The 13,338-nt window shown below is 45.7% G+C and overlaps 1 protein-coding gene across 1 annotated transcript; it reads right to left on the bottom strand.

Annotated features, from left to right (window-relative positions):
• Positions 1–210: 210 nt before the first annotated feature.
• Positions 211–9,789, bottom strand: STOML3 (stomatin like 3). Its single transcript, XM_063322460.1, has 7 exons — positions 9,738–9,789; positions 5,907–6,016; positions 4,943–5,015; positions 3,653–3,735; positions 1,850–2,053; positions 671–805; positions 211–523 (listed from the first exon to the last, which is right to left on the bottom strand). Exons 1-7 carry the CDS (start codon positions 9,787–9,789, stop codon positions 323–325), a joined length of 858 nt encoding a protein of 285 aa, XP_063178530.1. The 3' UTR covers positions 211–322.
• Between the last annotated feature and the right edge of the window lie 3,549 nt (positions 9,790–13,338).

Below are 13,338 nucleotides of genomic sequence, written 5' to 3' on the forward strand. Positions count from 1 at the left end.
ACTCAAGACTCTGTAATATGTGGTGAAAGCATCATTAAAATTTCATACTGGGTCTAACATGCATTTTATATATTTTATTGCATTTTACATGGTTTCTTCCATTTCACTTGGAGATGAGTCTAAACTGAAACTGCTTAGTGCCTATAACTTCGCAAATGCATTCTCCTAAGGTGGGAGCTATGTATGATTATTAAACTATTTTTACTCTTATTTTTGGTACAGGGGACCCAAGCATGCTTCTACTTGAATTCTGGTAATCTGGAACCCTGTGGAGCCCCTTGTTTTAAATCTCTCTGCCCAAGGGGCTAGCACAGAACAGTCTCTATCCTCCTCTATTTTTCTGCCCCAAACTCTCAAGCATATTTATAGGGAGAGGGAAGACAATGGTGGAATTATTCTCTGCTGCCAAAGTTGTTAATGTTTGGAGGTAGCGCAGCTGAAGACCTGCTGGAGACTCCACCAGCACCATAGAGGCCTGCTTGAGAGCTTTAGAAGCATTCATTTCTCCCTCTGCTGCCACAACCTGCAAAGTAAGAGAAATGGAAATGGCACTGTGATCCTGTCCATAGTGGGGAAAATCCACCTTTACTGTCAGGAGAAAACAAACAGGCATTTGGATGCCCAGGACAAGGATACAGGAGCTTGGGGTAGACATCGCTGTGGGCCTCACCTTAGCTCTTGCCTCTTGAGCAGCCTCTGCTTTGGCTGCCATTGTCCTCTGCATGGCCACGGGAATCCTGACATCTTTAATCTCCACTCGGGCCACTTTGATTCCCCACTGCTCCGTGGCACTGTCGAGGATAGCCTTGGGGACAAACACACAACCCACTGCGAGGAGCACAGTGATGGCAGAGAGAAAACCACACGATGTACCCTGATGCCTGGACAGAAGGAACGTCAGCGTACAAACCTGCACAACAGAAAGACGAAGTCCTCCAGGGACACTAACACCCAACGCAGTGTGCGTACGGCGGGTACTGCAACCTTATTAAACTCTTGCTGATCAACACTGGTGTCTCCTGCGCGGCTTCTCTACTGCCTCCTAAATTACGATCCCCATCCAATATTTAGGTGGGCACTTACCAAACTTCTTCCTTTTACAAAGTAATACTACAGCAATCTCCTAAAATGGCACGATGCTCTAAAAATTTGTAAAAGCACACTAGGGGTGAAAGACACAGCACAGCCCTGCAGCACTGGCATGGTCTTCTGTGCTCAGGCTCCTGGGTGCTGCTGCAACCCACATCAGCATCCTGACCCTGCTCTGCCCACTGCTGCTGCCCTGGCTGGGGAGGGGTACCATCTCTCTTCGATTTGACTGTGCCTCTTCGCTGACTGAAAAGAGTAAATCACGTCTTGGTTTTCTTCTCTGCTCCCTCCTTGGCTGCCAAATTAAAAAAGAAAAAAAAAAAAACAACAAAAAACCCAGATGGCACTTTAAAGCATAAAACAACTTGCTTCTGTTCTCTTAGCTGTTGTGACAGGAGATACAGCCCCTGCCTTGATTTAATCTCAATCAAGGGTCTGCTCAAGATAGAGCTTCCCCTGAGCAGCAGACTTCTTTCTCACTGCTTGCAGCAGCCCCTGTGTAAAGACTAAACTGATTTATTCAACTCACTGGAAAATTTCAGAATCTTCATTGTTTTTTGACAGGAAATAACTCTTCTACAAGAATATGGGGAAATACCTTTAGAATAGCTCTTTCTGACTCTAAGAGATATATAATTGAAAAAAAACCATAAAGGAAAATTTTGCTATCGTTGAAGAAAGAAGGAAAGATTATTTCTAATTTACTACTCCACAGAACACATCTCCATGCTTGTCAGTGAATTTTGAGAGCCAGAGTTACCTGGATACTGTGTGCAATCTCCTCCCGACCTGCCAGGAGCTGAGACAAGCTCTGCGTACCCAGAACGTTTCTCAGGGTTGTCTGTGCCAAGAGGAAAGTAGCCGAGTGAACATCAGTGACGTTAGCGACGGCGCTGACAGCACTGTGGATCCTGTAGTACACCACCCCATCGACTTGGGTAGTAACGGCATCTTTTGTGAGAATCTGCATTGCAGAAATGTGCAGAACTAGAGAAGGATCCAATAACACACTCTTTGCCAAAGAAAGGAATTTTTTTTCCCCTTAGTGACGAAAAGGCCCTGATAATTCAAGGCAACTAAAAATTTCGTTTGGTTTCCTTGTTATTCCCCTGAGAAATAACTTCAAGGAAGTTATCCTGCATCACCAATAGTTTAAACCAGGGCAAAATGTTGTACACAGCCTTTAGACATCTGTTTCAACAGCAAGTGAATCTCTTAATCTTCATGAATGTCTTCGCCATACTAAATCATGGTTATCTCCTTCCTTTCTGGTACAAAGGGCCATTACTGGACTGGAAGGTCTCTGTTACTTCCCCTAAACAATGTGTTTGTAAGAAACACCAGCAAATTAAAACAGAAGTGAAAAGCAAAGTGCAAGAAATTGTGAGAAGAACCTCTGAATAATATTTAAGTGTTCATAGAGGAGTGGTGTCATCTTTGGTCAGACAAGTCCCCTGTGCCTTGGCAGGCCGTTGGCCTCAGATGATGCTCCACTGTCTCTTCCTTCCTCAGCACCTTTTGCCTGCGAGCCAGTGCTTCACAGAAGCCCTGCCAACAGCTGCAGAAGCCTTGCCAAAAACTGCTAAGCCTCAAACAGCACAAGTACTGCAACCGTCTTCCTTCCAGCCTCCCGTTTTGCAGGAGCCATTTTTCATTCCACCATATGCACCCCTGAAACGTGTGCTCTGAGAAAAGGCTCTTTGCGATTATGGAAAGATAATGGCCCAAGAAACAGCTCATGAGGAACGCAACAGGCAATTCAAGGGGCCAAAGGGGTCCTGGGGCCATTCCATCCCCCTCTGCCCTTCTCTTTACATAAGAAAAGAGACCACAGTGCCAACTCCACCAGCAGAAGCATTGTACTACAGTGGGGCTGGGGCCACACGGAGCCAAAACGTTTCCAGAAGGACAGGAGTCACTCAGCAACTGATTCTTCAGACTAAATTCTTCGGTCAATGTTTGTCCATAAAATCCTAATGATACGCCTCTCCATTCCTGCTTGGATCTGAGTTTTGTGGATGATTGTCTGCTAATTCCTTTTAATTTAAGGAGATTTGTTATCCCAATGTAATTTGCCTTTTAAGAAAAACGTAGGGTGTGCATACATTCAAGCAGTGACTACAACATCACTGAGGGCTTTTTTGAATGGTGAGCTGCATGTCAGATCCAATTTTATTAGGACATTCTATTCTGGAGGTCTTAACACTAGTCTGTTGCTTCATTTCCATGTGTGGAACAACAATACAATTGGGAATTTTTTAGCCTCACCTCTCTTGTCCTCTCTGACTCCCATTTGCAGTTCTACCCCCCTCCCTTAACTTTTATCTCACAGTTCTGAACATCAGCAAGAGGAGTTTGCTTGGCCTGCAACGACGCATATGTGGGTTTTCATAAGTAGAAGAAGTTTTCTAAGCAGTTTGGAAATCAGAAGGTACAGCAAATAAGCTCAATTCCATACAGTAGCTCACAACTGCAAGACTATAAAGCACTTGCATTATTTTTGATTGTGCCAATCAGCTCTATGCTTTATTTCTGTTTTAGGTGGCTGCTAGAGAATAGTTACCTCTTGTGGAGGAATCTTACAGGTAACAGTTCTGAGATCAACCTTGATAAATGTATCTGCACATGGAAGTACGAGGATCAAACCTGAAAAATAAAAATGATTAGATGAAACGCTTGTTTCTGAAAGCCAAGTCTAGAGGTAGGTATCCTGTACAAAGCAAACAGATGGAAATATCCACAGGGTGGGGAACAACTCCACCTAATTACTACAGCTGTCCTTACTGCTAGAGGAGCTGCCAACAACTAGGTTTTGCATTTTCAAATAATGGAAAGGAATACAGATATCTGCAAATAACGTGAATTTATCAGAGCTTAATGGCCTAGGGCTCTGGACTGGGAATGGGCAGATTGCAGTTCTGGTCTCAAATCTGCCATGAGACTTTCAACAAAAACTCCTTCCATTACTTTATTTAGTTTCCCCTCCTTGGGTCGTAAACCATTTACGGTACAATATGTGTGTCCCCAGGAAAGACAGCACCTGCATTCCTGCATCACCTGTAGGTCTCCATAGTAGGAATGTTGTCCTAAGATCTGACCCATCCTGTGAAGGAGTCCCCACTCTCCCTTTACTAGAGAGGAGGACTTGACATAACTATCTTTCTAATCTCAGCACCTTGCTTCGGTGCCCAGAGCCACGCAGAAGAGCTCTGCACTTGCCCTAGCTGCTCCTTGGACAACATGCCTATTATTCAAGAGGAAAGACAGCATCCGGGCAGGACTTTTTCCTCTTATTTCAACTTCCAGTTTGCCCAGTTTCATTGCACAGAGGTGGTAACTGCGCCAAAGCAAATGCCTCGTGTTGTTGGGCTTAGTTTGTATTTCTGATTTCTAACCTGGTCCTAGGTGACTGTAACAGGCTGTATAGATGCAGAGTGTCCCTGCCCTGGCACATTTACCATTTTCAGAGCAGAAGACAGCAAAAGAGCCGGCAGCAATGAGCAGTGTTGGAAGTGAGGTATAGGGAGAGAGGCCACAGTCACCCAAAAAAGTCTGCAGCAGAGCTGAAGACTGCATTTAAACCTCCCCGGTCCTCTGTCACTGCAGCACGAACTCAACCTTCCGTTGTCCAACCTACTCAACAGCAAAGCCGTACCTGGTATGAAGGCTCTCAACCTTCCGTGTTGTGCTGTGACAGGGGAGTGGCTTTATTTTCCCATCAGAAAAATAAACACCCCCGCCCTGTGCTATGAAGAAGGATTTCACGGACCTTTGCAATTCTCTATGAGGTTAGAGTGGATCGTAATAAAATAAAAACAGTGCATCTCAACAGAATAAAATTGCATACATTCACCTGGTCCCTTTGCCTTCTTAGACAGTATACGTCCCAGTCGAAATACAACAGCACGTTCATATTCTCTGATAACCTAGGAAAATATTTTAAATTTATAATTTTACAAATAACCCTATTCCTTTTCCTATTCCTAGGAATATTCCTATTCCTGCTTTCCAGACTGATTTTTTAAATCTTTGTCATTTGCATTAAGTGAGAAAAAAAAGTACAAATAATATAGGAACGAACAAAGCTGCAAGTCACTAGGTATTTTATGTCTTTTCCTCACCTCATCCTTTGCTGGGAAAACACAGATACCCTGCAAATAGGTTACAAACCGGACCAAATATGAAAGAATTGCCACTGATCTAATGCGGCTACCCACAACTCTCTCAACATCAGTGCTACGCTCAGAGGAGCTGTAGGAAAAGTATCACTCACCTCAGACAATCTAGCTAACTACTTCGGTCAGTGTATCAGGACAAGGCCTGGTGTTCGGGGCAATCACCCCTAAACATTGATTTAAATTAATCCTATATCGTAATCATATATCGTATCATATAATCATGTATCATAATCATCACTCATGCCTTGAAGGGACTGTGGGTTTAGGTTGTATAGTTCCCCAATGCAGGGACCTCCTTCTTTTTTCATCAGTACCCATGCCAATCACTATTGCTGGCAGCATCAAATATGAGTTCTTCAGAAAAGTAAATTTATCCTCACAGTGTTGCTGTAAAGCAGGGGAGTTTAACTGATGAGGGAAGCTGAGATTGGAAGAAATTAAATGAGTAAGTTGTGGTGATAGAGAAAGTCAGTGGAAGAACATGGACCTCTTGGTCCCAGACCACGTCTTCTCCACAAGCCCTTATAATTCCCAAAAAGTGAATTTAAAGTGCCTTGTTTTAACAAAACAAATAAATCAATAAAGTAATAACGATGATCATAGACCATTCTTTATGTGCCTCAAATGCCACTAGCTTACCTTGATACACGCCCAGATGGAAATAGGAAAGGAAATCAGCACCAGGAGGAAAGAAAGAGAAACCAGGATCCAGCCACAGACACCAATTCCTTCCCGCCTGTCAGCTATAAAAAAAAATAAGGAAGAAAATCAGCAAATGCAAATTTTGAAAAGAGTTATCTGAGGGATGTAGATCTAGCCCAGTGCAATCATGAGGGACTGCAAAGTCAATAGAGATTTGTTCCCTCCTACCTCCCTCCCATCGCTCACGGGAAGCTGTAAAACACCTCACCAAACATCCAACCCTATGTTCCTTCTGCCCCAAAGGTAAAAAGGTTCAGAAAGTACATTTTGCAACAGGAAAGAAAGAGGAAAAATTAGAGAAAAAAGAGGAAAAATTTAAAAATATTGCCAAAGATGGGGCCTGTGAAGGAGAAATAAATAACTGGGTGGAGTATGCATGGAAATGCAGTGAACCGCAGCTGGGGCAAAAGATTTAGTTTGTATGAAACAGGTAATAAGGAAAATGAGGGGAATTCCTGCTGTCTTTAGATGAAAGTTTTGAAGAATATTGATGGACCGGTTCATCCACTGGACCAGAAGCTTCAAAATCAGCACTTGTCAAAATCCACACCCATGCATTTTGAGCAGTTCTCTCACTGCATTCAGCTCTTCTCATCCCAAAATTCATTATATGAGATTTCATTATAATGAAATCAAAATATATCAAAATAATTTCATTATTATTATTATTATTTGCCTGAAGGGAAGGCAGTGGTGAGTTGTTGTTCAAGTATGAAAAGTTTGGGAGGCTCTTTGTAAGGGAAAGGTGAGCAAGTAGCAGCTGGTCTTTGAAGGGCAGCTGGAGGTCCTCACAGAACAGGCACAGAAGAGGCCAAGGAGGAAACACGCCAGCCCTGACACCAGGACAGAGTGCTGCAAGGTCAACTGAATTTTGCTAAACGCAGAAATGCCTTGGATCAGGAGAGTCACGAGAAAAGCAGAAGCATGAGGGATGCAGGCTGGGATAGCCCTAAGGCCAGCCCAGCTGCCAGGTTTGGGCCAGAAGAGGATCTTTGCAGGCATGAGCATAAGGAGATGGGAATGAACACCACAGCCTGCATTTCCCAATGCAAGGGGAAGAGGCAGGAGAGCGCGATGAAGGCTCAGAGGTCTCATCAGAGAACCTCCCCCACACTGACGCAAAGATGCAGCGTGTTTTGGATATGTTACCGGAAAGGCACAGGGTAGCACTGGGAATTTCTGACATCAAAGAAAATTCATATGCAGATAGAAACTGATAAATATAGAAGAAAACAATGCATTGTACACGCTGTGAGAAAAAAAAAACCTTGTCACCACAGTGAAGCAGCGTGAGGCTACCTGATCTGTAAGGCACAACCTACCAGACCAGCAGAGCGGGACCAACAGGTTTGTCAGAAAACCCCCAGCAGCCCTGGAGGAGGAGGAGACACAACACAGCCCTCCTGCAGCTCCTTCTGCTCGTGGGTTCCTCTGTGCGTGGCTGGACTGCACCTGTGAGCCATGGTAACTGCAAACCTGGGTGTTACCACCAAGCCCTTTGCTGCTTCCAGTTTTGCCCATCCTCCTTCTGAGGTCCCCGCTGCAGATTTAAGCGCTCACATAAATATGTTTGTGTCCAAGAGGGTCAAGTTTCAGGCCTCCCTTGGACTGTTTGCCCCGAGAGCTGGGCACAGAACTGCTGCACCGGGAGCCCGGCTTTCCTCCCGGCCCTTTCCAACTAACAGTAGTTTGAAATCCCTGGTTGTTTAATGAGGTGTCATCAGCCATGCTGCAATCAGTGGTAGGAAAGATTTGAGGAGCTCCCCTGAGTAAATTACCATGCAAACCTTAAGGCCATGTGTTTGAAGACAGGACTTTTATGATCTAATGTGAAAAACTTTAATGCTTTCACTGCTGGTTGTTTGCCATAGAGTGTTCTTCACATTACAGTAGTGGTGCCCGGGGACAGGACAAGAGGTAACAGGCACAAACTTGAACACAGGAAGTTCCATCTCAACATGAGGAGGAACTTCTTTACTTTGCAGGTGGCAGAGCCCTGGCACAGGCTGCCCAGAGAGGTGGTGGAGTCTCCGTCTCTGGAGACATTCAAACCCCACCTGGACGCGTTCCTGTGCAACCTGCTCTGGGTGACCCTGCTCTGGCAGGGGGGCTGGGCTAGATGATCTCCAGAGGCCCCTTCCAACCCTACTGTTCTGTGATTGTGTCAGGCTGCAAGAGGTAGATTAAGTACCAGCAGTCAAGCATGTTTTAATCAGCAAAAAGAGATCAAGGAAACTCGTGGGATGGGCATCATTCATAATTCTTTATCTGAAGCTTCGGGAAATTAATCATGAAGGGATGCTTTGTTCAGCAGAACTCACCATTTTGCACTCTCTTTATTTCACCTAAGTGATTAGTTTACAGAAAAACTTCTGAAGATCTTTTTCTCCAGTGTCAAACTTGGTCATGAAGAACCTCCTCAAAAGCAATTTTGGACTGTAACATCATCCACCTGAGACGATTGTGAAGATACCTGGTAGGAATGACACAATCCACTGACAGGGAAGAACAGCAGGGAACAAATGCCCACACCTGCAGACTGATATTTGAGCAGCTGGGAAGAGGTAGGTCAAGATATCACTTATCACAACGATGGACAAGAAGCACACATCCAAAACTTGACAAAGTACAAGTGAATCCTTCTCCATGAAAACTGTCCTAGAGATCCTGTTGCCAACGTAGATTCCAATGAGAAAAGCAGGATATGACAGTATGCCTTCTTAACAGTGAATCTAGAGCTAGCTCCACAAAAACCACCACAAATGTTCTCTGATTACCCTGAAGTTCCAAACCATTTAATCACAAGACAAATGGAAGACTCTAGAAAAACATAATAGTGAAGAATAAGGATCAGTCACAACCCAACATGTCAGTGACCTGGTTTTTGCCATGCCTGTATATGGACTCCAATAGTTGTAGCCACCAAAACCCCCCTCTTGGGTCTGCAGTCCAGAGCAAACCAAGAGCTGCAATACACTGCAAAATGTGAGAGCTCATCAATCAGCAGTTGTGGAGAAGGTTCAGGACACTTTGTTTTCTCTTGATACATGCATCATGGTACATCACGAACACACTTGATACAAAAGATCGTGATGTGGGTGTCAAACTTGAAAAGCAAATGAAAAGCTCACGTCCAAGTTGTCTTGTCAAGAATATAAAGATCTGCGGGCAAAAACCTCCTGAGTCTCCTACAGCAGTAAAGAGAGATGGAGTAGCCTCAGCCTTTTGTAAACACTATGCACTGTCCTGCTTTCTACAAGCACCCAAATCAATCCCGCCAAGACTCATGCTTGTCCCACCGCACTACCCACACTAATGGCCAGACACAACGGTGAAAACAGCACACATGGCTCGGAACAAGCTTGCTTTGGCATCAGTTCCCTGGCTTGAAGAGAGCACCAGGTGCTCGCCACACACGTCCAAGCACATCAAGTGTCCTTTTGGGGCTGAAAAATTCTTCTGCCTTCCCTAACTAACTCATATTTTCCCCTTTGCACCCCATCCCTACACAGAGAAGCCTATCAGTAGCTGAATTGGCCGTGTTAGTCTGTTCGCCCCTGGGGTCGTTCTGGCGGAAGGCAGATGCTGACGCGTGCTGGCGGGGCAGGATGAGGTAATTTGCTCTGTCACCCACAGTGACACGGTCTGAATTTGCAACTCCAGCCTATGTGGGAGACTTACGATGAATGTACTTTGGATGTTTGGTTAATTTTGCTCCTTTTTATTATTGAGAAAAAGACACACACACACACAAAAAGCAAAGCTTACCAATCAGATGCTCCGTCTTGTTTTTCTTGGGCGTCTCTCTCTGGGGATCCATCCCGTTTGGGGGAGCTCTGGTCCCCTCACAGACGAGACAGCCGCATACCTTGAAGCTGAACAGTGCTCACGCGAAGCGCTGAGGAGAGAAGCAGGGTGAGAGAGGAGAAATCCCCACTCGTAGCAGACCCCTCTGGGAGTCAGTTACCCTGGTGAGAGGGGGATGTTTACAAAAACAAAGTCTTGTGGATCAGGGTTGTCTCTGATGTAACTCCATGGTCTTCTGTGGCCGTCTTCTGGCTGAGGAAGTACTTGGCCCAGATGGTTTTAGACCCCACAAAATACAAGATGGAAATTATTTCTATGCATCCGTAATACCTGTCACCAGAGAGAAAAAAACAGAACAAGACAAGACAGAAAGAAAAGATAGCTTAAGTCCCATGAGGAGCGGCTGAGGGAGATGGGGTTGTTTATCCTGGAGAAAGACCTGAGAGGAGGTTGTAGAGAGGTGGGGGTTGGTCTCTTCTCCCAAGTCACAAGCGATAGGACAAGAGGAAATAGCATCAAGTTGCACCAGGGGAGGTTTAGGTTGGATATTAGGAAAAATTTCTTCATCAAAAGGGTTATCAAGCATTGGAACAGGCTGCCCAGGGGAAGTCGCTGAGTCGCCATTCCTGGAGGTATTTAAAACACTTGTAGATGTGGCGCCTGGGGACATGGTTCAGTGATGGTTTTGGCAGTGTTAGGTTTACAGCTGGACTCAATGATCTTAAAGGTTTCTTCCAACCTAAATGATTCTGTGATTCTATAGAGCCAGAGGGTGCAGACTGAGTACTGCTCCTCTGCTGTACGCCTCTTGATATCATGGGGCTCAGCTACCGTTCATATCTCAAACACTAGCAACAGAAATAATCCTCCAGGGGAGGTCCCTGTGCTGTGCAGAATAGCTCATCTTGATGCTTAAAATTTTCCCCCAAATAAGAAAATTCTTTACAAAGCACTTTTTAATCTTGACAATCGAACCAAGCATAGCATTTCAGACAAGGCCTTTTCTGAAGGCTGCAGCAGCAGAGAGCGGCCTTCTCAAAGGACGCAAATCTGCTGCTTGTTATTTGAGAAAAAAATGAGAGGTGGCTTTTCATATGGAATTTATGAGTTTGACATATAGCTGCATTAATTACATGGCTGTTTTCTGTGGGCATCCATCACCTGGAGTATCTTTGTGAATCTCTAGTTCCAGCTTCATTTCACTTACGTCTTCATCCCTGCCAGAAATCACATTGGTCCCAGATGGGTCACTCAAAGCTGATGGCTCCCCGGAGAATCCTTTTGCAGCCTCACAGAGAGGAAGCTACACCATTGAATGGATGCTTTAAATCACACTGAAAACCATAAGCACAAGCAGCTTGCGAAACTGGGATTGACACGCTTATTGCAATGCCCTCCCAAATATGTGGTAATATCCATCTGAAGTCATTTGCAGCGTTTTCCTAATTATTTGGCTTCTCATGCTGAGATGTAAGATCAAACCTGTTCAGGGTAGATGCCTAATAGTAGGGCAGCAAGGGTGAACAGTCACAAGAAAAACGTGCTTTAATTATTTCAGAAGCAAAAACATAATATGCAAAAATACCCCAACATTTTTTTTTCATTTTGGATCAATTGTTTTATTGAAAATAACTTTATTCCAAGCCATTTAAATGCCATAATCTACACAGCTACTTACACCATCAGATAGATGATCAAAATATATTAATCACAGAATCACAGAATCTTCATGGTTAGAAAGGACCCTTAAAATCATCGAGTCCAACCAAACAACCTACAATCTCTGCCACTAGAGCATGCCCTGAAGGGCCACATCTAGACGTTTCTTAAACACCTCTAGGGATGGTGACTCAACCACCTCCCTGGGCAGGCTGTTCCAGTGCCTGACCACTCTTTCAGTAAAGTCATTCTTCCTGATATCTAATCTAAACCTCCCCTGCCACAACTTCAGACCATTTCCTCTGGTCCTGTCATTATTCACCTGGGAGAAGAGGCCAACACCCACCTCTCTCCAACCTCCTTTCAGGTAGTTGTAGAGGGCAATGAGGTCTCCCCTCAGCCTCCTCTTCTCCAAGCTAAACATGCCCAGCTCCCTCAGCCTCTCCTCATATGACCTGGTCTCCAGACCCCTCACCAGCCTGGTAGCTCTCCTCTGGACACGCTCCAGCACCTCAATGTCCCTCTTGTACAGAGGGGCCCAGAACTGAACACAGGACTCGAGGTGAGGCCTCACCAGTGCCCAGTACAGAGGCACCATCACTTCCCTGCTCCTGCTGGCCACGCTATTCCTGATACAAGCCAGAATGCTGTTGGCTGCCTTGGCCACCTGGGCACACTGCTGGCTCATGTTAAGCTGGCCGGCCACCAGCACCCCCAGGTCCTTTTCTGCTGGGCAGCTTTCCAGCCACTCTTCCCCAAGCCTGTAGCGTTGCTTGGGGTTGTTGTGACCGAAATGCAGGACCCGGCACTTGGCCTTATTAACCCTCATACAGTTGGCCTTGGCCCATCGATCCAGCCTGTCCAGGTCCCTCTGTAGAGCCTTCCTACCCTCAAGCAGATCAACACTCCCACCTGGTTTGGTGTCATCTGCAAACTTACTGAGGGTGCACTCAATCCCCTCATCCAGATCATCGATATTAAACAAAACCAGCCCCAAAACTGAGCTCTGAGGGACACCACTGGTGACCGGCCGCCAAGAGGATCTCACCCCGTTAATCACAACTCTCTGGGCACGGCCATCCAGCCAGTTTTTAACCCAGCGAAGAGTACACTTGTCTATGCCATGATTTGCCAGCTTCTCCAGGAGAATGCTGTGGGGGACGGTGTCAAAGGCCTTACCAAAGTCCAGACAGACAACATCCACAGCCTTCCCCGCATCCAGAAGGCGGGTCACATGGTCATAGAAAGAGATCGGTTTGGTTGAGCAGGACCTGCCTTTCCTAAACCCATGCTGGCTGGCCCTCATCCCTTGGCTGCCCTGCACTTGCCGTGAGAGCTCACTCAAGATGATCCTCTCCATGATCTTTCCTGGTACTGAGGTCAGGCTGACAGGCCTGTAGTTCCCTGGATCCTCCTTCCGACCCTTCTTGTAGATGGGCATCACATTAGCCACCCTCCAGTCATCTGACACCTGCCCTGTTGACCAAGATTGTTGACAAATGATGGAGAGAGGCTTGGTGAGCTCTCCCGCCAGCTCCCTGAGCACTCTTGGGTGAATCCCATCCGGCCCCATAGACTTATGTGTGTCTAGGTGCAGAAGCAGATCGTTGACTACTTCCTCCTGGATTATGGGTGGGTTGTTCTGCTCTCCAGCCTTATCTTCCAGCTCAGGAGGCTGAACACCCTGGGGATAGCTGGTCTGACTATTGAAGACGGAGGCAAAGGCGGCATTCAGTATCTCAGCCTTCTCCTCATCATTGGTTGCAACTTTCCCCCCCACATCCAGTAAGGGATGGAGATTCTCCCTGGCTTTCTGTTGATGTATTTATAAAAGCTTTTTTTGTTGTCCTTAATGTTAGTGGCCAAGTTGAGCTCCAGCTGGATTAAAATCTAACAGAAATAA

Source organism: Chroicocephalus ridibundus, chromosome 1, assembly GCF_963924245.1.
Source record: "Chroicocephalus ridibundus chromosome 1, bChrRid1.1, whole genome shotgun sequence".
NCBI lineage: Eukaryota > Metazoa > Chordata > Aves > Charadriiformes > Laridae > Chroicocephalus > Chroicocephalus ridibundus.